At 48.6% G+C, this 27518-nt stretch overlaps 1 protein-coding gene across 1 annotated transcript; it reads left to right on the top strand.

Moving 5' to 3' along the window:
- The first annotated feature begins 12083 nt into the window (after window positions 1–12083).
- Window positions 12084–26998, top strand: LOC138782898 (lymphocyte antigen 6E-like). The gene is made up of 3 exons (XM_069956840.1): window positions 12084–12111; window positions 26367–26486; window positions 26769–26998. Exons 1-3 carry the CDS (start codon window positions 12084–12086, stop codon window positions 26966–26968), a joined length of 348 nt encoding a protein of 115 aa, XP_069812941.1. The 3' UTR covers window positions 26969–26998.
- The last annotated feature ends 520 nt before the right edge of the window (window positions 26999–27518 follow it).

Here is a 27518-nt window from a genome sequence, read left to right as displayed (position 1 = left end):
AGGCTGGGTCCTCTGAGGAAGATGGCGGCCGCACAGCAGAGGAGGACCGACGGGAGGCTGGGAGGGAGAAGAAGTCGTCCAGGCTGCCTTGCCGGGTATCCGACCGGAGCAGTCTTGGCTGTGGGGTGAGCCTTCTTGATTTCCTGCTCATAGAGCCGGCTAAGACAGGTGACGGTGGATTAATAGCTAGGTTATTTTCCCCTTATGGCGGGAGCTCCAGAGAGATGCGGCCTCACACTGCCATTGCCAGGACACGCCCCCATAAATTATATATATATATTTTATACATATTTTTTAGTTTTATTATATATTTTTTTGTTGGACCTGCGCCCTCACACCCGTGTGTTTGTGGTTGGAGGAATCGTTGCTCTATTGATCCCAGGAGGATATCGGGAGTGGCCAGGGCCGGATTAAAGGGAGGGCACCAGGGGCACGTGCCCCGGGGCCTCCACCACTTAGGGGCCCCCACCAGCTCGAACCCTAGCAGAACGGTGCTGCTTACCCAGGATATCAGGCCATGTAATAGGGCCCTAACACAGTGGGCAAGGGCGCGCAGAAAGTGCTGTGTTCTCACATTGCACTATTAACACAAACACAATGTGGGAATACACTCTGATAATTAGTCCACCACCACCCCCCCACCCCCCTCCGCTCCTGTCTCTAGGGCCTGGCATCTTCCCCTGTACTGCAGCCTCTAGTGACCATGTGCATTACAGAGGACGATGCTGACCCATACAGCCAGGAGTGAGGAAGGGTCTGTGCTAATTCACCTACAGTAAGCAGCCATCTGTATAGATCGTTGTATAGTTTTTGGGGTTTTTTTTTTGGGGGGGGGGGGGGGGATTGTAACCCGGGGCCTCCACCAACCTTAATCCGGCCCTGGGAGTGGCTGCGGTCTGTCTCACATGTGCTTCTAAGTGTTGTGCCTCCTAGCTAGCACAACCTTACCAGGTGAGGGTTACCTTATTTTTTCCTCCCCTTCGTTTTATTTGGTTGATCCTCGCCATGGAGCGCTATCTCCTTCTTTTTTGCTGCTGCTAGAGACAGGCTATGTAACTGCTGCTGCTAGAGACAGGCTATGTAACTGCTGCTAGAGACAGACTATGTAACTGCTGCTGCTAGAGACAGGCTATGTAACTGCTGCTAGAGACAGGCTATGTAACTGCTGCTGCTAGAGACAGGCTATGTAACTGCTGCTGCTAGAGACAGGCTATGTAACTGCTGCTGCTAGAGACAGACTATGTAACTGCTGCTGCTGCTAGAGACAGGCTATGTAACTGCTGCTGCTAGAGACAGACTATGTAACTGCTGCTGCTGCTAAAGACAGGCTATGTAACTGCGGCTGCTGCTAGAGACAGGCTATGTAACTGCTACTGCTGCTAGAGACAGGCTATGTAACTGCTGCTGCTAGAGACAGGCTATGTAACTGCTGCTACTAGAGGCAGGCTATGAAACTGCTGCTGCTAGAGACAGACTATTTAACTGCTGCTGCTAGGGACAGACTATGAAACTGCTGCTGCTGCTAGAGAAAGACTATGTAACTGCTGCTGCTAGAGACAGGCTATGTAACTGCTGCTAGAGACAGGCTATGTAACTGCTGCTGCTGCTAGAGGCAGGCTATGTAACTGCTGTTGCTAGAGACAGACTATGTAACTGCTGCTGCTAGAGACAGAATATGAAACTGCTGCTGCTGCTAGAGACAGGCTATGTAACTGCTGCTGCTAGAGGCAGGCTATGTAACTGCTGCTGCTGCTAGAGACAGGCTATGTAACTGATGCTGCTGCTAGAGACAGGCTCTGTAACTGCTGCTAGACAGGCTATGTAACTGCTGCTGCTGCTAGAGACAGGCTATGTAACTGCTGCTGCTAGAAACAGGCTATGTAACTGCTGCTGCAAGAAACAGGCTATGTAACCATTGCTGATAGAGACAGGCTATGTAACTGCTGCTAGAAGAAGGTGTTTACAGTATTTTGGAATTGTTTCTTTTTCCTTATCTTTGCTTATAACAAGAAGCTTAGCGTGCAATTAAACAGAAGCTTTTCAGCTTGAACACAGAGTTGTCTCGTGTCCTTTCTGATCCTCAGCAGCAGTCTGCAGCTGCCCTAACCTATTATTTTGGAGCACCCAAGTTTACACTTATCACTATGGAGGTTATTAACCACATTTTGGTTGTCTCTGCTGTAGGGGGAATCTCAGCTGTCACCATCACTAAGCAATGTCAAGTTGCAGTATCCCAGAACAGCCCTTCTTATGCTCACACTTTTATTATAACCAGTTCTGTTCTGGAAAGCTATGGTCCACTGCAAGCAGCGTGTATTGTGTCACCCCTGCAGTATTCAGGTCTGCTATTTCATTCATTTATTGCATGTGTATTCAGGTATCAGTGCCTAATGGTATTATGTCGCTTCCCAGTGTTCGAGTATGGTACTTCTCATGTATATTTCTCTGTGTATGCCTAATGGTGTGATGATGCAATGGCTGGATGTCACGTGACTGTGCCCCTGCTTCCATGGTAACTCCAATGGTCATCGAGCTTCTGGCTGGGGTTACCATGGGACTTGCTGTTCTACCTCAGTCTATCTCCTGTCCCAGAGGGGATAGGGTGTGTTGCTCTGCTGTTCCTGTGCAGTCTAGTCTTGTTCTCCACCTTCAGGAGACAAGTTCTGTGTCCGTCCTCTCTCCCTGCTAAGAGAGAGGCCTGCGTGTGCTCTGCTGATCCAGTCCACTGGCTGTGTTCCTGTCTCAAGTCTCAAGATTCTCATCTGGGTGCCGATTCTTCAGTCATTCTTCAGTCATTCCTCTCATCATCATCTTCTCTAATCATCAACAGCAAGTATTTCATTCAAGTCTCCTTCCACCCAGCATCTTATCCTCAGTATCACTACTACTCCCATCATTCAGCACGCTACTCTCACAGCCTATTGCAGCATCACCCATTACTCTGCTTTATTCAAGATTGCCTTTATCCCGGTTGCATCCGGAGAGACTGTTACTACTAGTTACCACCGTTACAATAAATATACAACTACCGTTGTTTCTGAACCTTGGCATTGGTGTGTTCATTGGTGCCCTGACTAAGGACAACGAAGAATCGCATGCCCAGTATTCCCGCATGGTCAGGAGCCCGGTTTCCAGCTGTATCACCCTCGTGCCTACACCGTGACCACATTATCCTACAGCTGCCCCAGTTCCTGCCTGTTAGCACCATCTATACTGCGGAGTGGCCCCTAGGGGTCAGGGCATAGCAAAGTGACCTGCCTTCCCACCAGCTATAATGGAGCCACTGTCACCTGCTGCAGCACCGACCTGTGTAACCCCAGAGCAAACACCAGCGGCACCAACATAGGCAGCACTAACACCAGCGGCAGCACCAACACTGACAACACCGGCAGCACTAACAACAGTGGCAGCACCAACAACAGTGGCAGCACCAACACTGACACCAGCAGCACCAACACCGGCAGCACTAACACCAGCGGCAGCACCAACACTTACACCAGCAGCACCAACACTGGCAGCACCAGCACTAACATGAGAGCCAGTACCAGCAGTAACACCAGCAGCTCCAAGTCCAGCTATACGGCCATCATCCTGGTGCTGGGAGCCGTCCTGACCGTCCTGCAGAGCTCAGTGCTGTAACCTCACTGTATAATACAGGAATAAAGAGACTTGCTGTCACTGAATGGAAATATTCTTGTTCATATCTAACAATCCCCAATACTTTTCAAAGCTTAGGGTTTGTTTCCAGATTAAAAAGGTTGTCTGGACAAAGAGATGCAGGGGGTCTGACCTCCGTACCCCCTGGTGACCTCGGTATCGTGCCCCCAGCTTCTCTGTTATGAATAGAGTCGCGGGTACGGCATGTGACCTGCAGCTCTATTCATTCTTATGGAGGTGCTCTTCCGGGTCACGTAACGTATCCACAACGCTATTCTTAACAGAGAAGCCAGGGGCCCAATATGGAGATTGTGGGGGCTACAGAGGTCGGTCCCCCAGGATCTCCTACTTTTCCCCTATTCTGTGGATAGAGGAAAAGTTGATTTTTCCCGGACAACCTCTAAGGGTTATCAATTCATGTCAATTCTTTGAGTGTAGATGTGCATAAGGCAAGGCAACACATAGCAGGCAGGATTCGGTGCCCGGGTGTGCTGCACGGAATTCCATCCTTGATTCCTTAGTGTGAACGGACCCCAACTGGGAGGTAAACAGTCTGGACTCCAGACTGATGCATTTTACCTGCAATTTTACCTGATACATTGTAACAAATCAACAGAACAGGAGAGAGATCTGCACTAGTTTCTGCACTGATGAATCTACAAAGGAGAAACCCGTTGGGAGGAGGAGGTCATGTAAAAAAAGGAGAAGTGTTGATCAATGTGATCCGTTCACTTCTTCATATACAGAATACAGAAAGGTGGTGGTACGAAGGGCCCCCATAGACATGAAGGTCCCCCATAAGTGGTGACCCAGGGGACCAGGTGGACCTAGCTAGGGCAAGATGTTATGTACCCCTGAGGTACTTGTCACGGTGGCCAGGACTGGTATGTACCCCTAGAGATACCAACACACACACTTCTGGAATAGAGCAGTCTGTAGTGCAGGTGTAAGTAACCACAGAGTCCCAGGTCTACTTAAACACCACCATCCTGGGGGTCCCACAGCTGCTGAAGGGTCCATAGAGACAACACACCCACCCAGGGGGTCCCACAGCTGCTGGAGGGTCCATAGAGCCAACACCACCATCCAGTGGTCCCACAGCTGCTGGAGGGTCCATAGAGCCAACACCACCATCCAGGGGGTCCCACAGCTACTGCAGGGTCCATAGAGCAAACACCACCATCCAGGAGGTCTCACAGCTGCTAGAGGGTCCATAGAGCCAACACCACTATCCAGGGCGTCCCACCGCTGCTGGAGGGTCCATAGAGCCAACACCACCATCCAGGGGGTCCCACAGCTGCTGGAGGGTCCATAGAGCCAACACCACCATCCAGGGCGTCCCACCGCTGCTGGAGGGTCCATAGACCCAACACCACCATCCAGGGGGTCTCACAGCTGCCACAGGATCCATAGAGCCAACACCCCCATCCAGGGGGTCCCACAGCTGCTGGGGGGTCTATAGAGCCAACACCACCATCCAGGGGGTCCCACAGCTGCTGGAGGGTCTATAGAGACAACACCACCATCCAGGGGGTCCCACAGCTGCTACAGGATCCATAGAGACAACACCACCATCCAGGGGGTCCCACAGCTGCTACAGGATCCATAGAGCCAACACCACCATCCAGGGGGTCCCACAGCTGCTGGAGGGTCCATACAGCCAACACCACCATCCAGGTTTTACAGCAGGGATCAAAAGTACCTGCCAGACCCAATCTCAGGGCACAAAAGGGCAAAGAATTTGACTTAAGACTTAGCCACGGAACCAATGACAATCTATCAATGGAAGCAACAAGAAATTGTCAAGGAGCAAGAAGAGAAGGAAGAAATACATTCCATTATATGACAATACTGGTTACAGCTCTTCCTATGAATGCATCACACACAGCCCCCTGAGGACATCTAGTGGTGAAATCAGGAATGCCATTTGCAGCACCTTGAAGGTTTGCTCGGCCACCAGGTGCTGCAAATGATGATGGCTCAGGGGCCCCAGTGTATTGCAGGAGTGGACCAAGGGGCCGCTATGGTGGTAGTTACACCCCTGCAGGAGAATAATAGAATAGAATGGTTCCTTATTATTCACAATGTTCTGTTTCTACAGGTTGCGGCAGGCAGAATGGTTAACAGAAGCATCAGAAGACAGGCTGGGAGTTATGGTTCCACAGAATAAAAGAGTATTGGTGCAGTATAATGGGGATAGGTGCAGTATAATGGGGATAGGTGCAGTATAATGGGGATAGGTGCAGTATAATGGGGATAGGTGCAGTATAATGGGTATAGATGCAGTATAATGGGGATAGGTGCAGTATAATGGGGATAGGTGCAGTATAATGGGCATAGGTGCAGTATAATGGGCAGTGTCGGACTGGGGTACCTGGGGCCACCAGAGGAAACGATCATTCAGTGACGTCTTCTTTAATCTCAGGTGTCACTTTCTGTTTCCTCTCCATCCGGCCCGGACCACGGTGATGATTTCTTGCAGCTACAATTCATCTCTTCAGAACCTGCCAAACATCTTAGGCTCCGCACTTTGCCAGCAAATTCTTTCCCTTTCTCCAACCCATAAGGTCCCAAACATTAGTAATTCCACTTTTTGGTGTGATTTCCGGTAAAGTGAGTAGGTATGTGGGTTGTCCCCTGTATGTAGGATAACCTGCTGGGCCCCCATATAGTTTTAAAGTCCCTATGTCCCAATATAGTAATAATGCCCCATGCTGTACCTCCATATAGTAATAATGTCCCTGCTGTACCTCCATATAGTAATAATGTCCCTGCTGTACTTCCATATAGTAATAATGTTCCCTGCTGTGCCCTCTATATAGTAATAATGTCCCTGCTGTACCTCCATATAGTAACAATGTCCCTGCTGTACCTCCATATAGTAATAATGTTCCCTGCTGTACCTTCATATAGTAATAATGTCCCTGCTGTACCTTCATATAGTAATAATGTCTCTGCTGTGCCCATATAGTAATAATGCCTCCTACTGTGCCCTCCATATAGTAATAATGCCCCCTGCTGTGCCCTCACTTATAGTACTATTGCCCACTGTGATGCCCCTCCATATAGTAATAATACACCGTGCTGTACCTCCATATATTAATAATGCCTCCTGCTGTACCCCCATGTAGTAATAATGCCCCCTGCTGTGCCCTCACTTATAGTACTATTGCCCACTGTGGTGCCCCTACATATAGTAATAATACCCCCTGCTGTACCTCCATATAGCAATAATGCCTCCTGCTGTGCCCTCCATATAATAATGCCCCTGCTGTTCCCCCTATATGGTAATAATGCCCCTGCTGGTACCCCCATATAGTAATAATGTCCCCTGCTTTGCCCTCCATATACACTCACCGGCCACTTTATTAGGTACACCATGCTAGTAACGGGTTGGACCCCCTTTTGCCTTCGGACCTGCCTCAATTCTTGGTGGCATAGATACAACAAGGTGCTGGAAGCTTCCTCAGAGATTTTGGTCCATATTGACATGATGACATCACACAGTTGCCGCAGATTTGTCGGCTGCACATCCATGATGCCAATCTCCCGTTCCACCACATCCCAAAGATGCTCTATTGGATTGAGATCTGGTGACTGTGGAGGCGATTGGAGTACAGTGAACTCATTGTCATGTTCAAGCAGAAATCGAGACTCATCAGACCAGGCAACGCTTTTCCAATCTTCTACTGTCCAATTTCGATGAGCTTGTGCAAATTGTAGCCTCAGTTTCCTGTTCTTAGCTGAGCGGAGTGGCCCCCGGTGTGGTCTTCTGCTGCTGTAGCCCATCTGCCTCAGAGTTGGCCGTACTGTGCGTTCAGAGATGCTCTTCTGCCTACCTTGGTTGTAACGGTTGGCTATTTGAGTCACTGTTGCCTTTCTATCAGCTGGAACCAGTCTGCCCATTCTCCTCTGACCTCTGGCATCAACAAGGCATTTCCGCCCACAGAACTGCCGCTCACTGGATGGTTTTTCTTTTTCGGACCATTCTCTGTAAACCCTAGAGATGGTTGTGCGTGAAAATCCCAGTAGATAAGCAGTTTCTGAAATACTCAGACCAGCCCTTCTGGCACCAACAACCATGCCACGTTCAAAGGCCTCAAATCACCTTTCTTCCCCATACTGATGCTCGGTTTGAACTGCAGGAGATTGTCTTGACCATGTCTACATGCCTAAATGCACTGAGTTGCCGCCATGTGATTGGCTGATTAGAAATTAAGTGGTAACGTGCAGTTGGACAGGTGTACCTACTAAAGTGGCCGGTGAGTGTAGTAATAATGCCTCCTGCTGTGCCCCCATATGACCCAAGCATTATCGTTAATCCTTTAGTGGTGCTTTTCTAGCTAGAGGTAACCCCCAGTAATGCCCCCTGGTGGCTGTAGTCAACCTCTAGTGGTGTCCTGGTAGCTGTAGTTAACACCCCCCCCCCCCCCTCATCCCTGGTAGCTGTAAATACTCTCCCCCTCCTCAGTGGTGTCCTGGTAGCTGTAGTTCAATATAAGATATGGGGGAGCTCACCAATAGTACCTGAGAAACAAGGGGTGCAGCTAAGTGTCCAAAAGAAACAACCTTATAGAAATAAGCAAGAAAAAAGCTGGACACTATAATACAGCGCACACCACTAACTCCAAAAAAAATGCAAAATTTATTTATTGGGACAAACAAAAAACAACACAACAAACAAGAATAAAATCAAATAAAAAAAACCACATAGGTATATAGAAACTAAGCAGGAGAACAATATACTTTCCTACTTTACCAGGGAATCAAGCATGTTACTGATGCTGTATAAGCTGTAAAGTGCATACAAGTAAAGTGGCTGGCAGAGTACAAAAAAGAATCTATATATGAAAAAAGAGTCCAAAGTGCTACAGTGCAAACGTGCAAAATAAATAATTAAGTAATTGTAAACACCAATATGAACCTCTAACATAACAAGAAGTGCCAAACCATATATGCAGCATTAGGTAAGTTACATGGGAGCAGATACCCTGGTGCAAACCCAACGCGTGTCGTCACACACAGTGACTTCATCAGGGGTGGAGCTTAGAATAAAATGGTGTCTTTATATATCTAAAATAGATTACATTATGCATAACACATGACTATCAACTTTTGCAGTTACCTGTGAGACCCTTAGAGCGTGGGGAGAGCATCAACCAGAAGCACACAAAAGATGTCGCCGGCCGCGTCTAACATATCCTACTGCGCATGCGCCAGTCAAACATGTCATGTGGTCATGTCAGCCAAAGCACACAAAGTATGGCCCCGGCGGCGTCTATTATACCTACTGCGCATGCGCCAGTAAGGCCTATCCTATTATCCTATCAGTATATCCCATCCCGTGCTGCGCATGTAGCTCGTGTCATGTGACCGCATGCGTTCCACGCTGCGTGTCATGTATCACATGATAAGTATGAGAGCGTCAATTACAAAATATAATAGTTAATTCATGAGAGTTGTATCACATGATTAGTATGAGAGCGTCAATTACAAAAATACAAAATGTAGGCGCACCGGGGTTCATCAGAGTTATGTTCAAACATGCTTAACAGTATCGGCGTATACCTCATATGATATCACAATATCAGCGCATCTACTGCATATTGCACTCAATGTATCACATAGTAATATCCGCGCGTTTATTATCTATGGTTTGCTCTATATGCATTATCTATGTCAAACATGTCCTGTGATCCTATCAACATACCCCATCTCGTGCTGTGCATGCGCAAGTGACTCGTGTCATGTGACCGCATGCGTTCCGGGCTGCGTGTCATATGTCACATGATTAGTATCAGAGGGACAATTACAGAATATAATAGTTAATTCACATGATTAGTATGAGAAATTAATATGAGAGCGTCAGCCACAAAGAATAATAGTCAATTCATAAGAATTATATTCAGAAATACATAATATAGGTTTGTCAGGGTTATGTTCACAAATGCCTAGCAATGTCGGCGTGTACGTCATATGATATCACAATATCGGCGCATCCAGGGGCGGATTAACTTTACCATAGGCCCCGAGCTGTTCACCAAGCCTAGGCCCCCCACCCCACTGTAACTTTGGCAGCACTAGCGTGGTGTTCATAGTACAGGATAGATAATGTCATGACGTCCTGATTTGTGCAAAATTGCCATTAAAAAAACTGTGATTGTTGCAAATCATGGCGGAAGTGTAGCCAGGAGACAGTACGCCACTGAAAGTATAAGTCTTTTTGGGTGGTCATGGGCCCCCCAGGAGCTCAGGGCCCCGGGCTGCCACCCAAAACGCCCCTATTATAATCCACTACTGGGCGCATCCATTGTATATTGCATTCAATGTATCACAACATAATATCTGAGGATGCATGCATACACTTGCAATATCAGGCAGATAATATTGCCAATAAGATCTACTATATATGCATGCATCTTCCACATCTCATGACCACAAGTTACAATAATTACGCCGCTCCTAAATTCCTTCACATTTTTTAAAGTAATAAGATAATACCGTGCTCTCTCCACTAGGGTCCCACAGGATAAACTGCATTATAATGTCCTAAAAAAAAAATAATAAAATACCAGATAGGTTATACATGATTCTTACCAAACAAAAAATATTTTATTTACAATTCATATATATCATTCAAGGTCAGAGAAGTCCAAAATTAGGGCTTGATGTGGAATTTCGGCCTGGTGATGCAGTGCAATATTAACCCCTTAAGGTCAAAGCCAATTTTCGTTTTTGCACTTTTGCTTTTTCCATTTTATGTTTAAAAGTCCATAGCGCTTGCATTTTTTCACCTAGACACATATGAGCGCTTATTTCTTGCGAAACCAATTGTACTTTGTAATGACAGGCATTATTTTTCCATAAAATATGCTGCGAAACCGGAAAAAAATCATTTGCGCTGTCAAATTGAAAAAAAAATGAATTTGTTTTGATTTCGGGAGTTTTGCATTTACGCCGTTCGCCCTATGGTAAAACTGACTTGTTATGCATGTTCCTCAAGTTGTTACGATTACAACAATATATAACATGTATAACTTTTATATTATCTGATGGCCGGTAAAAAATTCAAACCATTGTTAACAAATATACGTTCCTTAAAATCGCTCTATTCCCCGGCTTATAGCGCTTTTATCCTTTGGTCTATGGGGCTGTGTGAGGTGTCAGTTTTTGCGCCATGATGTGTTCTTTCTATCGGTAACTTGATTGCGCATATACGACTTTTTGATCACTTTTTATTACATTTTTTCTGGATTTGATGCGACCTAAATTGCGCAATTTTGCACTTTGGAATTTTTTGCGCTGACGCCGTTTACCGTGCGAGATCAGGAATGTGATTAATTAATAGTTCAGGCGATTACGCGCGCGGCGATAGCAAACATGTTTATTTATTTGTTTATTTATTAATTTATATTTATAAAATGGGAAAAGGGGGGTGATTTGGACTTTTATTAGGGGAGGGGATTTTTTATTAATAAAAAACACTTTTTTACTTTTATTTTTACATAAACTAGAATCCCCCCTGGGGGACTTGTATATAGACAGCAATGGTCTCTCATAGAGGTCATTGCTGTGTATATACACTGCAATGATCCATCATATCGGTGATAGATTGCTATGGCCTGCTGCAGGCCATAGCAATCTACTGCCGAGCAGGGATCAGCGTCATTCCGACGCTGAGGCCCGGGCCGGCCAGAAGAACGGATCTCCCCCCCGCGATCGCATCGCGGGGGGGAGATCCGTCCCACTAGATACCAGGGATGTGCAATACAAAGCAATTCAATGCAGCTGTCAGGTTTGACAGCTGCATTGAAGTGCTTAATTAGCCGGCGCGGCAACGGGACCCACGCCGGCTAATAGAGGCAATGCCCGGCTGCAGATTGCAGCCGGGATCGGTGCCGTTCAGAGCAGGGTCCCGGCGGGACCCCGCTCTGAACACCCCCCGCGGCACCATGACGTACCAGGTACGTCATGTGTCGCTAAGGGGTTAATATTATTAATTGCAATACATTTTGTGACCACCAGATGGTAGTGTTGTAATTAGCACAAACCAAGTTATAGCACCTCAAAGGGGTAGTGCAGTGGTAAGCAATTATTCACTAAAGAACACACATTACAAAGTTATACAACTTTGTAATGTATGTTATGTTAGTGAATGGCCCCCTTCCCCTTGTTTTCCCCCACCCACGCCACCCCCGGAAGTGTAGTGCTCTATACTCACCTGATCTGTGTCGACCCCCGTCCGCCATCTTGTGACAATGATGTCATCTTCGGGCAGCCAGTCAAACCGCTCCGACCGTCCCTCGTGCCGGCCGCCCTCTGCCGCGTCATCAGCTGCTCAGCCGCGATTGGCTGAGCACAGTTATGCACGAGGGACAGTCAGAGCAGTTCGGCCTGCCGCCCGAAGATGACATCATTGTTTCAAGATGGCAGATGAGGGTCGGCACGAATCAGGTGAGTATAGAGCACTACACTTCCGGGGGTGGCGTGGGTGGGGGAAAACAAGGGGAAGGGGGCCATTCACTAACATAACATACATTACAAAGTTGTATAACTTTGTAATGTGTGTTATTTAGTGAATAATTGCTTAGGGCCGCACTACCCCTTTAATGCTTTGAGTATAAGTACCACACTGAGCTCTTCCTCCCCTCTGGCTTTGTGATTTCTGTGTCTTTGCCATAACATTTTCTGGTTTTTACTAACTGTTATGTATCATGTATATTGAAATAAAGGATTTTTATATATCTGTGCAATTTCTTTGGTTCTATAAATTCACTTATATCATCATCCCCGCTGGGCTCCAGAATCTCCGGAACCGAAACGTCATGACCCGACTGGTGGTGAGTGGGACAGGATGCCGCTGCAGTCACTGATTGGTTGAGAGGGCGGTCCACCAGCCAGGTTGTGACATCGGCAACAGAGGAGATCCTGGAGCCAGGCCGGGGTCCTGAGGCCAGTCAGATGGTGGATCGCCGGCTTGGGGAGATGGAATAACAAAAATAAAACTTTTTGTAAAGGAACACTTTGGGCTGACTATAAATGCATTCAAAAACACAAAAATGCAACAGCTCACTGCAATGGCAAGATACAGGCCCACTATAGACATGAAAATAGTTAAAAAAAATTCCCACAAAAATATTGAGGCTCTTGGTTACCATTTGCAAACAGTGTAAACCACCGCACCACAATAAGGTGGCCTCATGCTTGGGGTGGACCCTACACTGCACTCTGGCCCCTCCATGGCGTGTAATAAGCCTATGCTCTGGGCATGCATATAATAAATCATTGTTAAAGTGAATGTACCATCAGGTCATAGAGGGGCGGGGGTTTCCTCCACCAAGAGGCGGGCCAGCTCGCCTCCATAAATACCCAACTCCATGACATGCCCGCCTCCAGTGCTTCAGCCCCAGCCCAGTACCCATGAATAGAATAGCGCCGTACACGGGACCCGGGCCACGGTTAAAAAAAAACCGGCTTCTCTGTGCAGGTGCCATTCTATAAATGAGTAATATTAAAGCGAATGTACCTGATGGTGTGGTGCTCCACCGGTGTGGTGGACGGCCGGCCCCTCACCAGATGGTGAAGTGTGACTCCACTACAGTAGTGGTTGGTCGGGCAGTAGCTCATCCAGGTGTTATGTTGTTGTGATGCCAGTGCCGGTTGGGCACACAGGTATGCTGGCACACCTGCTTTTATTTTAGATAGGCTGGCTATACCCTTTCCCCTGTGGTCGGTGACCTGCTGGGCTGTGAGGGGGTCCCTTGGGCGATAATCACTGTGGTCCAGAATGGATTTATGACCCACCTGGACTATTGGTACTGCCACCCACAGAAAGGGGAGATGACCCAAGGAAGATGCAATGGCTGTGTAGCTGCTTAGAGAATAACCACTGAGTCCAGGTAAATAAAAAACGTCTTCACTTTTAGAAATACTTGATACAGTGATATACAGCCGACTTCTGTCTTGACAATAATCTTTAGGGCCCTATTCCACCGGACGATTATTGTTTGCATATTTGTTAACTATTAACCACCTCAAACGACCGACCGCTATTGCGAAAGACCTGAAAGCGTTCACTCATTTCCATGGAACGATAATCGTTATTTATGATCGTATTTGCGATAGTTTTTTCTTCGCTATTTCTTTGCTACTGCGTTCTTATCTACTGCGAACGACGTCTTATGCAATGGGAACGTTTTGCGAACGAGCAACGATAAAAATAGGTCCAGGTCTTATAAAGCGATCAACGATTTCTGGTCGTTAATCGTTAACTGCATTTCAACCGAATGATTATCGTTTAGATTCGAACGATTTAACGATAATCTGAACGATAATCGTCCGGTGGAATAGGGCCCTCAGGCTTTAGTGACAGAATCTGTGCTGAAAGCTCATAGAGTAGTGCAGCCATGCTGGCTGAGTTGCGTGCTGAGAGGTAGAAGAGGAGGATATCGAGAGAGTCCAAACCTAATGTAGCACTGTGCTTTACCAGAACTTTAGAAGTAGAATACTGTAAGTAGAATACTTGAGAGTAGATAGAATACTTGTGCCAGTGTTTTGACTCTTTGGTCTTTCCACCACCTATTGCCCCCCAGGGTTGGGCAACCTGTCCTAGAGGGTGACACAAGCCCCAAACCTTGGTACCTGGGTTGAGCAGAGTGGTCAGAGTTCTATGATTACACCCGCGCTGCGAGATAGAGTACGTAGGCTTCTAGCAACTTTGCTCTATCCGGATCAGTTCCTCTTTCTTCAGGATACTGTCCTGTACCTTTAGACTTGTTCATGGCATGGGCTGGGATGATCCCTGACTTGTCCTCTCTGAGAGTACTTGGCACTGCATAGTGTGTGGAAATGCTGCTCTCAAGAAAAGAGTGGCCGTTCCCATATATGTCTGTTCTGCTCAATGTCTAGACTAAGACTCCACTAGTGTGTGTCTACACTTTCTCTCCCCATGTGACAACTTCCTACAGCATATGTAATATGTTCTGTGAGTGGGTGAGAAGAGAGTGCAAAAGAAGAAAGGAGATGGGTAGAGAGGAGAAAGGGCTCTCATTAGTGCACAAATCACAGAAACAATAACCCTTTAGTTACTTACAGCTGTGCAATATTTAAGCATACAATATACATACTAGCGACATCTAGTGGCAAAACTTAGGTACTACTTCATCACAACTACTACTTTAAAGTACAGGCTTTTGCGAAGGGTGTAAAGACAAGTAACACCCATGGTGAGACACCACAATGGTACATTGGCTAATCTTCAGTGTTTGCTCAACTGGTTCCTTCTTTTCCTGGGACCAGAAGGAGTAAATGTTCTTATTAACGATCTTAACGACTATTGTTCCGTGTGTCATGGTGATGGATTCCAGTTAGTTTGTCATTGGTCATGGGTTCGGCGAAAATGAAAAATCGCTTAATCTAATAGGACCCTTAGCAGTCCAGAGCAGAGAACCCCAGTATCATAGAGGAGAGGCCTCTGGGCACAGCCGCCCCAACCCAAATCCGGCTCTGGTGTCACTGATTTTTTTGCAAGATGGCCCCATTATAGCAGAGAAAGTAGGAGCAGTGACTACAAGAAAGCTGCTGGTAATTCCATTGTGCCGCGGGTCCCGGCAATTAAGAGATTACTCTGATCTTTTGTTCCATGTGCAAAAACATTGAAGGAAATAAAAAAAAAGAAAGTAAAACAAAGGTGAAAGTCAAAGGTTTTGTAACCCGAGCCGAACAACATGACGTGTCCATGACAAAACCGTTACTGCAATCCTCCCGGCGTCCACTGCATCCCCAGACAATCCTCCCGGCAGCCGCTCCCAAAATAGGGAAACAATGGCGGCTTCTGTTGATCATCGGATACATCAATCATTACCGTGACGTCATATGGAACCGGCCTCATGGGTGGTAATTTATAGCGCAGCGACGGTTGCCATGGATCGCTGAAATTATTGGCAGAAATCATCGACCAGGGCTTCGTTACAGTGTATCAGCGCAGATAGCATGGGTCTGGATATAGCTGTACACTCCCCATTGTATCAGAAGGACTGGACGCTATATGCAAGATGTCCCTATTCACTGACAGCAAGCAGAGGGCCAGGACAGACGTAGGGGACCATGGGGGGGACTGTCAAATAATGGGGACCATGGGGGAGCCATCACATAATGGGGACCATGGAGGAGCTGTCACATAATGGGGACCACAGGGGAGCCATCACATAATGGGGACCACGGGGGGGGGGGGGCCGTCACATAATAGGGACCATGGGGGGAGCCGTCACATAATGGGGACCACGGGGGAGCCATCACATAATGGGGACCACGGGGGGGGCCGTCACATAATGTGGACCATGGGGGGAGCCGTCACATAATAGGGACCATGGGGGGAGCCATCACATAATATAGACCACGGGGAGCCGTCACATAATGGGGACCATGAGGGGAGCCATCACATAATATAGACCACGGGGGGGCCATCACACAATGGGGACCATGGGGGGGGCGTCACACAATGAGGACCACGAGGGAGCCGTCACATAATGGGGACCATGGGGGGAGCCGTCACATAATGGGGACCATGGGGGGAGCCGTCACATAATGGGGACCATGGGGGGAGCCGTCACATAATGGGGACCATGGGGGGAGCCGTCACATAATGGGGACCATGGGGGGAGCCGTCACATAATGGAGGAGCAGTCACATAATGGAGGTCATTGTTGTTGTTGTTTGTTGTGTCGCAGTCGTCTATAATCGGTTCTACGGGGAGGAGGAAAATGATTGTTTTCATGGAGATATTGTTAAACACAAAGCCCCAGTATGTATATATACACCGATCCTCCCCCATCACACAGATCACAGCTCACAATGGCAGCGTACACAAGCCTCCTCCTGCTGATCGCCCTCTGTGCTACCACAGGTAAGACCCCACACCTGATACCATACTGTAATGATGGGGGGACACAGGTAAGACCCCACACCTGATACCATACTGTAATGATGGGGGGGACACAGGTAAGACCCCACACCTGATACCATACTGTAATGATGGGGGGACACAGGTAAGACCCCACACCTGGTACCATACTGTAATGATGGGGGGACACAGGTAAGACCCCACACCTGATACCACACTGTAATGATGGGGGGGGGGGCACAGGTAAGACCCCACACCTGATACCATACTGTAATGATGGGGGGGCACAGGTTAGACCCCACACCTGATACCATACTGTAATGATGGGGGACACAGGTAAGACCCCACACCTGATACCATACTGTAATGATGGGGGGACACAGGTAAGACCCCACACCTGATACCATACTGTAATGATGGGTGACACAGGTAAGACCCCACACCTGATACCATACTGTAATGATGGGGTGACACAGGTAAGACCCCACACCTGATACCATACTGTAATGATGGGGGACACAGGTAAGACCCCACACCTGATACCATACTGTAATGATGGGGGGACACAGGTAAGACCCCACACCTGATACCATACTGTAATGATGGGTGACACAGGTAAGACCCCACACCTGATACCATACTGTAATGATGGGGGGACACAGGTAAGACCCCACACCTGATACCATACTGTAATGATGGGGGACACAGGTAAGACCCCACACCTGATACCATACTGTAATGATGGGGGGGACACAGGTAAGACCCCACACCTGATACCATACTGTAATGATAAGGGGGGGCACAAGTAAGACCCTACACCTGATACCATACTGTAATGATGGGGGGACACAGGTAAGACCCCGCACCTGATACCATACTGTAATGATTGGGGGACACAGGTAAGACCCCACACCTGATACCATACTGTAATGATGGGGGGACACAGGTAAGACCCCACACCTGATATCATACTGTAATGATGTGGGGACACAGGTAAGATCCCACACCTGATACCATACTGTAATGATGGGGGGACACAGGTAAGACCCCACACCTGATACCATACTGTAATGATGGGGGGGACACAGGTAAGACCCCACACCTGATACTATACTGTAATGATGGGGGGGGGGCAGGTAAGACCCCACACCTGATACCATACTGTAATGATGGCGGGGGGGACACAGGTAAGACCCCACACCTGATACCATACTGTAATGATGGGGGACACAGGTAAGACCCCACACCTGATACCGTACTGTAATTATGGGGGACACAGGTAAGACCCCCACACCTGATACCATACTGTAATGATGGGGGAGGGACACAGGTAAGACCCCACACCTGATACCATACTGTAATGATGGGGGGACACAGGTAAGACCCCACACCTGATACCATACTGTAATGATGGGGGGGGGCAGGTAAGACCCCACACCTGATACCATACTGTAATGATGGGGGACACACAGGTAAGACCCCACACCTGATACCATACTGTAATGATGGCGGGGGGGACACAGGTAAGACCCCACACCTGATACCGTACTGTAATTATGGGGGACACAGGTAAGACCCCCACACCTGATACCATACTGTAATGATGGGGGAGGGACACAGGTAAGACCCCACACCTGATACCATACTGTAATGATGGGGGGGACACAGGTAAGACCCCACACCTGATACCATACTGTAATGATGGGGGGGACACAGGTAAGACCCCACACCTGATACCATACTGTAATGATGGGGGGGACATAGGTAAGACCCCACACCTGATACCATACTGTAATGATGGGGGGACACAGGTAAGACCCCACACCTGATACCATACTGTAATGATGGGGGGGGGGAGACACAGGTAAGATCCCACACCTGATACCATACTGTAATGATGGGGGGACACAGGTAAGACCCCACACCTGATACCATACTGTAATGATGGAGGACACAGGTAAGACCCCACACCTGATATCATACTGTAATGATGGGGGGACACAGGTAAGACCCCACACCTGATACCATACTGTAATGATGGGGGGGACACAGGTAAGACCCCACACCTGATACCATACTGTAATGATGGGGGGGACATAGGTAAGACCCCACACCTGATACTATACTGTAATGATGGGGGGGGGCAGGTAAGACCCCACACCTGATACCATACTGTAATGATGGGGGACACACAGGTAAGACCCCACACCTGATACCATACTGTAATGATGGCGGGGGGGACACAGGTAAGACCCCACACCTGATACCATACTGTAATGATGGGGGGGACACAGGTAAGACCCCACACCTGATACCATACTGTAATGATGGGGGGGACACAGGTAAGACCCCACACCTGATACCATACTGTAATGATGGGGGGGACATAGGTAAGACCCCACACCTGATACCATACTGTAATGATGGGGGGACACAGATAAGACCCCACACCTGATACCATACTGTAATGATGGGGGGGACACAGGTAAGAACCCACACCTGATACCATACTGTGATGATGGGGGGGGGACACAGGTAAGACCCCACACCTGATACCATACTGTAATGATGGGGGGACACAGGTAAGACCCCACACCTGATACCATACTGTAATGATGGGGGAGGGACACAGGTAAGACCCCACACCTGATACCATACTGTAATGATGGGGGACACAGGTAAGACCCCACACCTGATACCATACTGTAATGATGGGGGGGGACACAGGTAAGACCCCACACCTGGTACCATACTGTAATGATGGGGGGGACACAGGTAAGACCCCACACCTGATACCATACTGTAATGATGGGGGGGACACAGGTAAGACCCCACACCTGATACCATACTGTAATGATGGGGGGGACATAGGTAAGACCCCACACCTGATACCATACTGTAATGATGGAGGACACAGGTAATACTCCACACCTGATACCATACTGTAATGATGGGGGGGGGGGGGGGGGACACAGGTAAGACCCCACACCTGATACCATACTGTAATGATGGGGGGGACACAGGTAAGACCCCACACCTGGTACCATACTGTAATGATGGGGGGGGGGGGCAGGTCTGGGGCTTAGTACCCTTAAACACGCAACCCAGTTGGCAGGACTGGATCTCTCGCTACACTCTCATCACAGATCTGGATCCTGAACTGTTAAAGGGAACCTGTCACCCACCGTGCTGGGGTGAAGGCCGCGCCCAACCCCGCTAGAGCCCCGGATACTTACCCCATCTCGCCAAGTCCTGCTCCTGGAGACGGTCCCGAGGTGGAGATATCCTTGTCGGAAGTCCGGCACGCGCTGCATAGGTGAGTCCGATGCCCATAGAGAATGAATGGAGCTGTCATTCTCTAGGGGCATCGGACTCAATTCTGCAGTTTCCCACAAGGATATCTCCGCCCCCGGACCGGCTCCAGGAGCGGGACTTGGCGAGATGGGGTAAGTATCCGGGGCTCTAGCGGGGGGTCGGGTGGCCTTCACCACAACACGGGGGGTTGACAGGTTCCCTTTAAGTGTCCTATCAAGTATAGAGTACTCTGTCAATGCACGGCTGTATGTTCTGCTGCACACAAATACCTCAAGAGTGAACAAGATTTTATTGGTGGTAAAGAGACTCTGTGATTCGTTATCCCGCACCAACACAGCACACACTCATTCCTTGATACATCTCCCCTTTCTGTGGGTGGCAATAGTCCAGGTGGGTCACTACTCCACTCCGGCCCACCGTGACAATAGCCCAAGGGACCCGCAACAACCCGGCAGGGAAACAAGGTATAAGCGGCCCATTAAAGTAAAAGCAGGTGTGCCAGCATACCTGTGTGCCCAACCGGCACTGGCATCACGACACAACACCCTAGTACCACACAACAGGATTAGATACACTGACTAGTATCACACAACAGGATCAGATACACTGACTAGTACCACACAACAGGATCAGATACACTGACTAGTATCACACAACAGGATCAGATACACTGACTAGTATCACACAACAGGATCAGATACACTGACTAGTATCACACAACAGGATCAGATACACTGACTAGTATCACACAACAGGATCAGATACACTGACTAGTATCACACAACAGGATCAGATACACTGACTAGTACCACACAACAGGATCAGATACACTGACTAGTATCACACAACAGGATCAGATACACTGACTAGCACCACACAACAGGATCAGATACACTGACTAGTATCACACAACAGGATTAGATACACTGACTAGTACCACACAACAGGATCAGATACACTGACTAGTACCACACAACAGGATCAGATACACTGACTAGTATCACACAACAGGATCAGATACACTGACTAGTATCACACAACAGGATTAGATACACTAATTAGTATCACACAACAGGATTAGATACACTAATTAGTATCACACAACAGGATTAGATACACTAATTAGTATCACACAACAGGATCAGATACACTGACTAGTACCACACAACAGGATCAGATACACTGACTAGTATCACACAACAGGATCAGATACACTAATTAGTATCACACAACAGGATCAGATACACTGACTAGTACCACACAACAAGATTAGATACACTAATTAGTATCACACAACAGGATCAGATACACTGACTAGTATCACACAACAGGATCAGATACACTGACTAGTACCACACAACAGGATTAGATACACTAATTAGTATCACACAACAGGATCAGATACACTGACTAGTATCACACAACAGGATCAGATACACTGACTAGTATCACACAACAGGATCAGATACACTGACTAGTATCACACAACAGGATCAGATACACTGACTAGTATCACACAACAGGATCAGATACACTGACTAGTACCACACAACAGGATCAGATACACTGACTAGTACCACACAACAAGATTAGATACACTAATTAGTATTCCTCAGTATGAACCCACCCTTAGGCTATGTTCACACTGCGTATGAATCCGTCCGTAGATCGTACGGCGCTGTACATGACGCCGTCATGCGCCGGATGCGTACCAACCGTGAACATACGCCCACAGTACAGTTCTGCTTCCCTAGCGTGTTTCCAAGCGATCTGAAGCAGGTCATTTAGTTGGAAATCTTCGCCCCATAAAACTCACAGAACCTTTTGGATCGAAAAATCAAGTTCAATTTGGCAGAAATAAGTTCTCCGTACGGGACCGCATGGAAATCCACGGCCGTGAGTTGGAACATTTCCGTCCTCATACAATGGTCTTGTTCATTTTTCCCGGCGCCGTATACGATCCGGCTGTAAGCTCATACATAGTGTGCACTGTGCGGCCGTATATCGTATACTATCAAGCGAACGCATCAACCTCAAAACTAGGGGCGTATATCACGCAGTGTGAACATGGCTTAATAGTGCGTGTACACAGACAGATTATAGAAGCCAAAGCCAGGAACAGACTAAAAACAGGGAACATGTCATAAAGGAAAGCCTGAGATTCCTCCTCACTCCTGGCTTTGGCTTTAATAATCTGTCAGATAAATCTCTCCCCCACCATTGGATACGCTGATTAGTATCACTAGTATCATACAAAAAAGAATTACATAGTGAAGCCCAGCTCACAGTATCACATGCCAGGCTTAGATACAGGGGCTCAGCAAATGTATCACACGTCAGGCTCAGATACAGGGGCTCAGCAGACAGTATCACATGCCAGGCTTAGATACAGGGGCTCAGCAAATGTATCACACGTCAGGCTCAGCAGACAGTATCTCACGTCCGGCTTAGATACAGGGGCTCCGCAGATGTATCACACATGCCAGGCTCAGATACAGGGGCTCAGCAGATATATCACACATGCCAGGGGCTTAGATACAGGGGCTCCGCAGATGTATCACACATGCCAGGCTCAGATACAGGGGCTCAGAAGACAGTATCTCACGTGTCAGGCTTAGATACAGGGGCTCAGCAGATGTATCACACATACCAGGCTTAGATACAGGGGCTCAGCAGATGTATCACACATACCAGGCTTAGATACAGGGGCTCAGCAGATGTATCACATATACCAGGCTCAGATACAGGGGCTCAGCAGACAGTATCTCACGTCCGGCTTAGATACAGGGGCTCAGCAAATGTATCACACGTCAGGCTCAGCAGACAGTATCTCACGTCCGGCTTAGATACAGGGGCTCCGCAGATGTATCACACATGCCAGGCTCAGATACAGGGGCTCAGCAGATGTATCACACATGCCAGGTGTAGATACAGGGGCTCAGCAGACAGTATCACACATACCAGGCTTAGATACAGGGGCTCAGCAGATGTATCACACATACCAGGCTCAGATACAGGGGCTCAGCAGATGTATCACACATGCCAGGCTTAGATACAGGGGCTCAGCAGATGTATCACATATACCAGGCTTAGATACAGGGGCTCAGCAGATGTATCACACATGCCAGGTGTAGATACAGGGGCTCAGCAGACAGTATCACACATACCAGGCTTAGATACAGGGGCTCAGCAGATGTATCACACATACCAGGCTCAGATACAGGGGCTCAGCAGATGTATCACACATGCCAGGCTTAGATACAGGGGCTCAGCAGATGTATCACACATACCAGGCTTAGATACAGGGGCTCAGCAGGTGTATCACACATGCCAGGCTTAGATACAGGGGCTCAGCAGGTGTATCACACATACCAGGCTTAGATACAGGGGCTCAGCAGATGTATCACATATACCAGGCTCAGATACAGGGGCTCAGCAGACAGTATCTCACGTCCGGCTTAGATACAGGGGCTCAGCAAATGTATCACACGTCAGGCTCAGCAGACAGTATCTCACGTCCGGCTTAGATACAGGGGCTCCGCAGATGTATCACACATGCCAGGCTCAGATACAGGGGCTCAGCAGATATATCACACATGCCAGGGGCTTAGATACAGGGGCTCTGCAGATGTATCACACATGCCAGGCTCAGATACAGGGGCTCAGAAGACAGTATCTCACGTGTCAGGCTTAGATACAGGGGCTCAGCAGATGTATCACACATACCAGGCTTAGATACAGGGGCTCAGCAGATGTATCACACATACCAGGCTTAGATACAGGGGCTCAGCAGATGTATCACATATACCAGGCTCAGATACAGGGGCTCAGCAGACAGTATCTCACGTCCGGCTTAGATACAGGGGCTCAGCAAATGTATCACACGTCAGGCTCAGCAGACAGTATCTCACGTCCGGCTTAGATACAGGGGCTCCGCAGATGTATCACACATGCCAGGCTCAGATACAGGGGCTCAGCAGATGTATCACACATGCCAGGTGTAGATACAGGGGCTCAGCAGACAGTATCACACATACCAGGCTTAGATACAGGGGCTCAGCAGATGTATCACACATACCAGGCTCAGATACAGGGGCTCAGCAGATGTATCACACATGCCAGGTATAGATACAGGGGCTCAACAGATGTATCACACATACCAGGCTTAGATACAGGGGCTCAGCAGGTGTATCACACATGCCAGGCTTAGATACAGGGGCTCAGCAGGTGTATCACACATACCAGGCTTAGATACAGGGGCTCAGCAGATGTATCACACATGCCAGGCTTAGATACAGGGGCTCAGCAGGTGTATCACACATACCAGGCTTAGATACAGGGGCTCAGCAGGTGTATCACACATGCCAGGCTTAGATACAGGGGCTCAGCAGGTGTATCACACATACCAGGCTTAGATACAGTGGCTCAGCAGACAGAGTCACACATACCAGGCTTAGATACAGGGGCTCAGCAGATGTATCACACATGCCAGGTGTAGATACAGGGGCTCAGCAGACAGTATCACACATACCAGGCTTAGATACAGGGGCTCAGCAGACAGTATCACACATACCAGGCTCAGATACAGTGGCTCAGCAGATGTATCACACATGCCAGGTGTAGATACAGGGGCTCAGCAGACAGTATGACACATACCAGGCTTAGATACAGGGGCTCAGCAGACAGTATCACACATACCAGGCTCAGATACAGGGGCTCAGCAGATGTATCACACATGCCAGGCTCAGATACAGGGGCTCAGCAGATGTATCACACATACCAGGCTTAGATACAGGGGCTCAGCAGATGTATCACACATGCCAGGCTTAGATACAGGGGCTCAGCAGATGTATCACACATACCAGGCTTAGATACAGGGGCTCAGCAGATGTATCACATGCCAGGCTTAGATACAGGGGCTCAGCAGATGTATCACACATGCCAGGCTTAGATACAGGGGCTCAGCAGATGTATCACACATGCCAGGCTCAGATACAGGGGCTCAGCAGGTGTATCACACATACCAGGCTCAGATACAGGGGCTCAGCAGATGTATCACATATACCAGGCTTAGATACAGGGGCTCAGCAGATGTATCACACATGCCAGGTGTAGATACAGGGGCTCAGCAGACAGTATCACACATACCAGGCTTAGATACAGGGGCTCAGCAGATGTATCACACATACCAGGCTCAGATACAGGGGCTCAGCAGATGTATCACACATAACAGGCTCAGATACAGGGGCTCAGCAGATGTATCACACATACCAGGCTTAGATACAGGGGCTCAGCAGATGTATCACACATACCAGGCTCAGTTACAGGGGCTCAGCAGATGTATCACACATACCAGGCTCAGATACAGGGGCTCAGCAGATGTATCACACATACCAGGCTCAGATACAGGGGCTCAGCAGATGTATCACACATACCAGGCTCAGTTACAGGGGCTCAGCAGATGTATCACACATACCAGGCTCAGATACAGGGGCTCAGCAGATGTATCACACATACCAGGCTCAGATACAGGGGCTCAGCAGATGTATCACACATAACAGGCTCAGATACAGGGGCTCAGCAGATGTATCCCATATACCAGGCTTAGATACAGGGGCTCAGCAGATGTATCACACATGCCAGGCTCAGATACAGGGGCTCAGCAGATGTATCACACATGCCAGGCTTAGATACAGGGGCTCAGCAGATGTATCACACATGCCAGGCTTAGATACAGGGGCTCAGCAGGTGTATCACACATACCAGGCTCAGATACAGGGGCTCCGCAGATGTATCACATATACCAGGCTTAGATACAGGGGCTCAGCAGATGTATCACACATACCAGGCTTAGATACAGGGGCTCAGCAGATGTATCACACATACCAGGCTCAGATACAGGGGCTCAGCAGATGTATCACACATACCAGGCTTAGATACAGGGGCTCAGCAGATGTATCACACATGCCAGGTGTAGATACAGGGGTTCAGCAGATGTATCACACATACCAGGCTTAGATACAGGGGCTCAGCAGATGTATCACACATGCCAGGCTTAGATACAGGGGCTCAGCAGATGTATCACACATAACAGGCTCAGATACAGGGGCTCAGCAGATGTATCCCACATGCCAGGCTCAGATACAGGGGCTCAGCAGATGTATCACACATACCAGGCTTAGATACAGGGGCTCAGCAGATGTATCACACATGCCAGGCTCAGATACAGGGGTCAGCAGATGTATCACACATGCCAGGCTCAGATACAGGGGCTCAGCAGGTGTATCACACATACCAGGCTCAGATACAGGGGCTCAGCAGATGTATCACATATACCAGGCTCAGATACAGGGGCTCAGCAGATGTATCACACATGCCAGGCTTAGATACAGGGGCTCAGCAGGTGTATCACACATACCAGGCTTAGATACAGGGGTCAGCAGATGTATCACACATGCCAGGCTCTCAGTAACCTCTCCCCTCTTGCCCTCAGCCTCCTCTCTACAATGTTACACCTGTAAGTCACAGATGTCTAACACCAACTGCCTGACAGCGACCAACTGCAGCGATGGCAGCGCCTACTGCCGGACCCTGGTGGCCTCCGCGGGAGTGGGTGAGTATGCTCTCCTGGTCATGTGACCCCGGCCACGCCCTCTTTCTGATCACACCGGGTAATGGTCCGTTTACACAGACAGATTGTCTGACAGATTTTTGAAGCCAAAGCCAGGAATGGATTTGGAAAGAGGAGATATCTCAGACTTTCCTTTATGACCTCTTCTACGTCTATAGTCTGTTCCTGGCTTTGGCTTCAATGATCTGTCAGATAAATCTCTCTCTGTCCCGGCCCCGCCCCCTGCAGTGATGTCACATGACCGTTCCCGCTCTCTCGCTGCAGGTGCGCTCTCGGCCGCCGTCATCACCAAGTCGTGTACCGTCACGTGCTCCCCGACCAGCTCCGGCTTCGGCATCAGCTCCTACTCCGTCTCCTGCTGCAGCAGCGACCTGTGTAACCGAAGCGGGGGCGCCGCCATCACCTGCAGCTACACGGCCATCATCCTGGCGCTGGGATCCGTCCTGCGGGGCTCAGTGCTGTAACCTCACTGTATACATCACCAATAAAGAGAATATCACACCGCCATGGGCGTCTCTTACTGTCACCTGTATCCGCATTATAACACTGACACCAGGCTGATCCCTGGTACTGTAACAGAATATCACAGCATCACATGGATGGGAATCACTGTAGATAGATGCGATTGTGCCGAACCCTCCGCTGTGCGCAGGACATGAGGGGGCAGATTTATCACTAGAGTTGCCTCAGTGCCCCCAACAACCAATCAGATTCCACCTTCCATTTTCTAGAGGGTCTGTGAGGAATGAAAGGTGAAATCTGATTGGTTGCCGGGGGCGACTGAGACAGTTTCACTTTACACCATGTTTGCTGCCCCCATGTATACCCAAACTGCAAGAAAGAGAGGGGACACCTATATACAGGGGACGCCTACGTACAGGGGACACCTATATACAGGAGACACCTACATACAGGGGACGCCTACGTACAGGGGACGCCTATATACAGGGGACACCTATATACAGGGGACACCTACGTACAGGGGACGCCTACGTACAGGGGGGCACCTACATA

The sequence above is a fragment of the Dendropsophus ebraccatus genome, chromosome 2, assembly GCF_027789765.1.
Source record: "Dendropsophus ebraccatus isolate aDenEbr1 chromosome 2, aDenEbr1.pat, whole genome shotgun sequence".
Classification (NCBI taxonomy): Eukaryota; Metazoa; Chordata; class Amphibia; order Anura; family Hylidae; genus Dendropsophus; species Dendropsophus ebraccatus.
The sequence above is the reverse complement of the archived record's forward strand: the minus strand, read 5'-3'. Positions and strand labels throughout refer to the sequence as shown.

Bases quoted from the DNA above. Each gene is read 5' to 3' on its own strand.
- LOC138782898 (XM_069956840.1), top strand. From the start codon at position 12,084: ATGGCAGATGAGGGTCGGCACGAATCAG. The intron at 12,112-26,366 runs GTGAGTATAGAG...TCTTGCCCTCAG, and splicing joins TGAGGGTCGGCACGAATCAG to CCTCCTCTCTACAATGTTAC. The intron at 26,487-26,768 runs GTGAGTATGCTC...CTCTCGCTGCAG, and splicing joins GGTGGCCTCCGCGGGAGTGG to GTGCGCTCTCGGCCGCCGTC.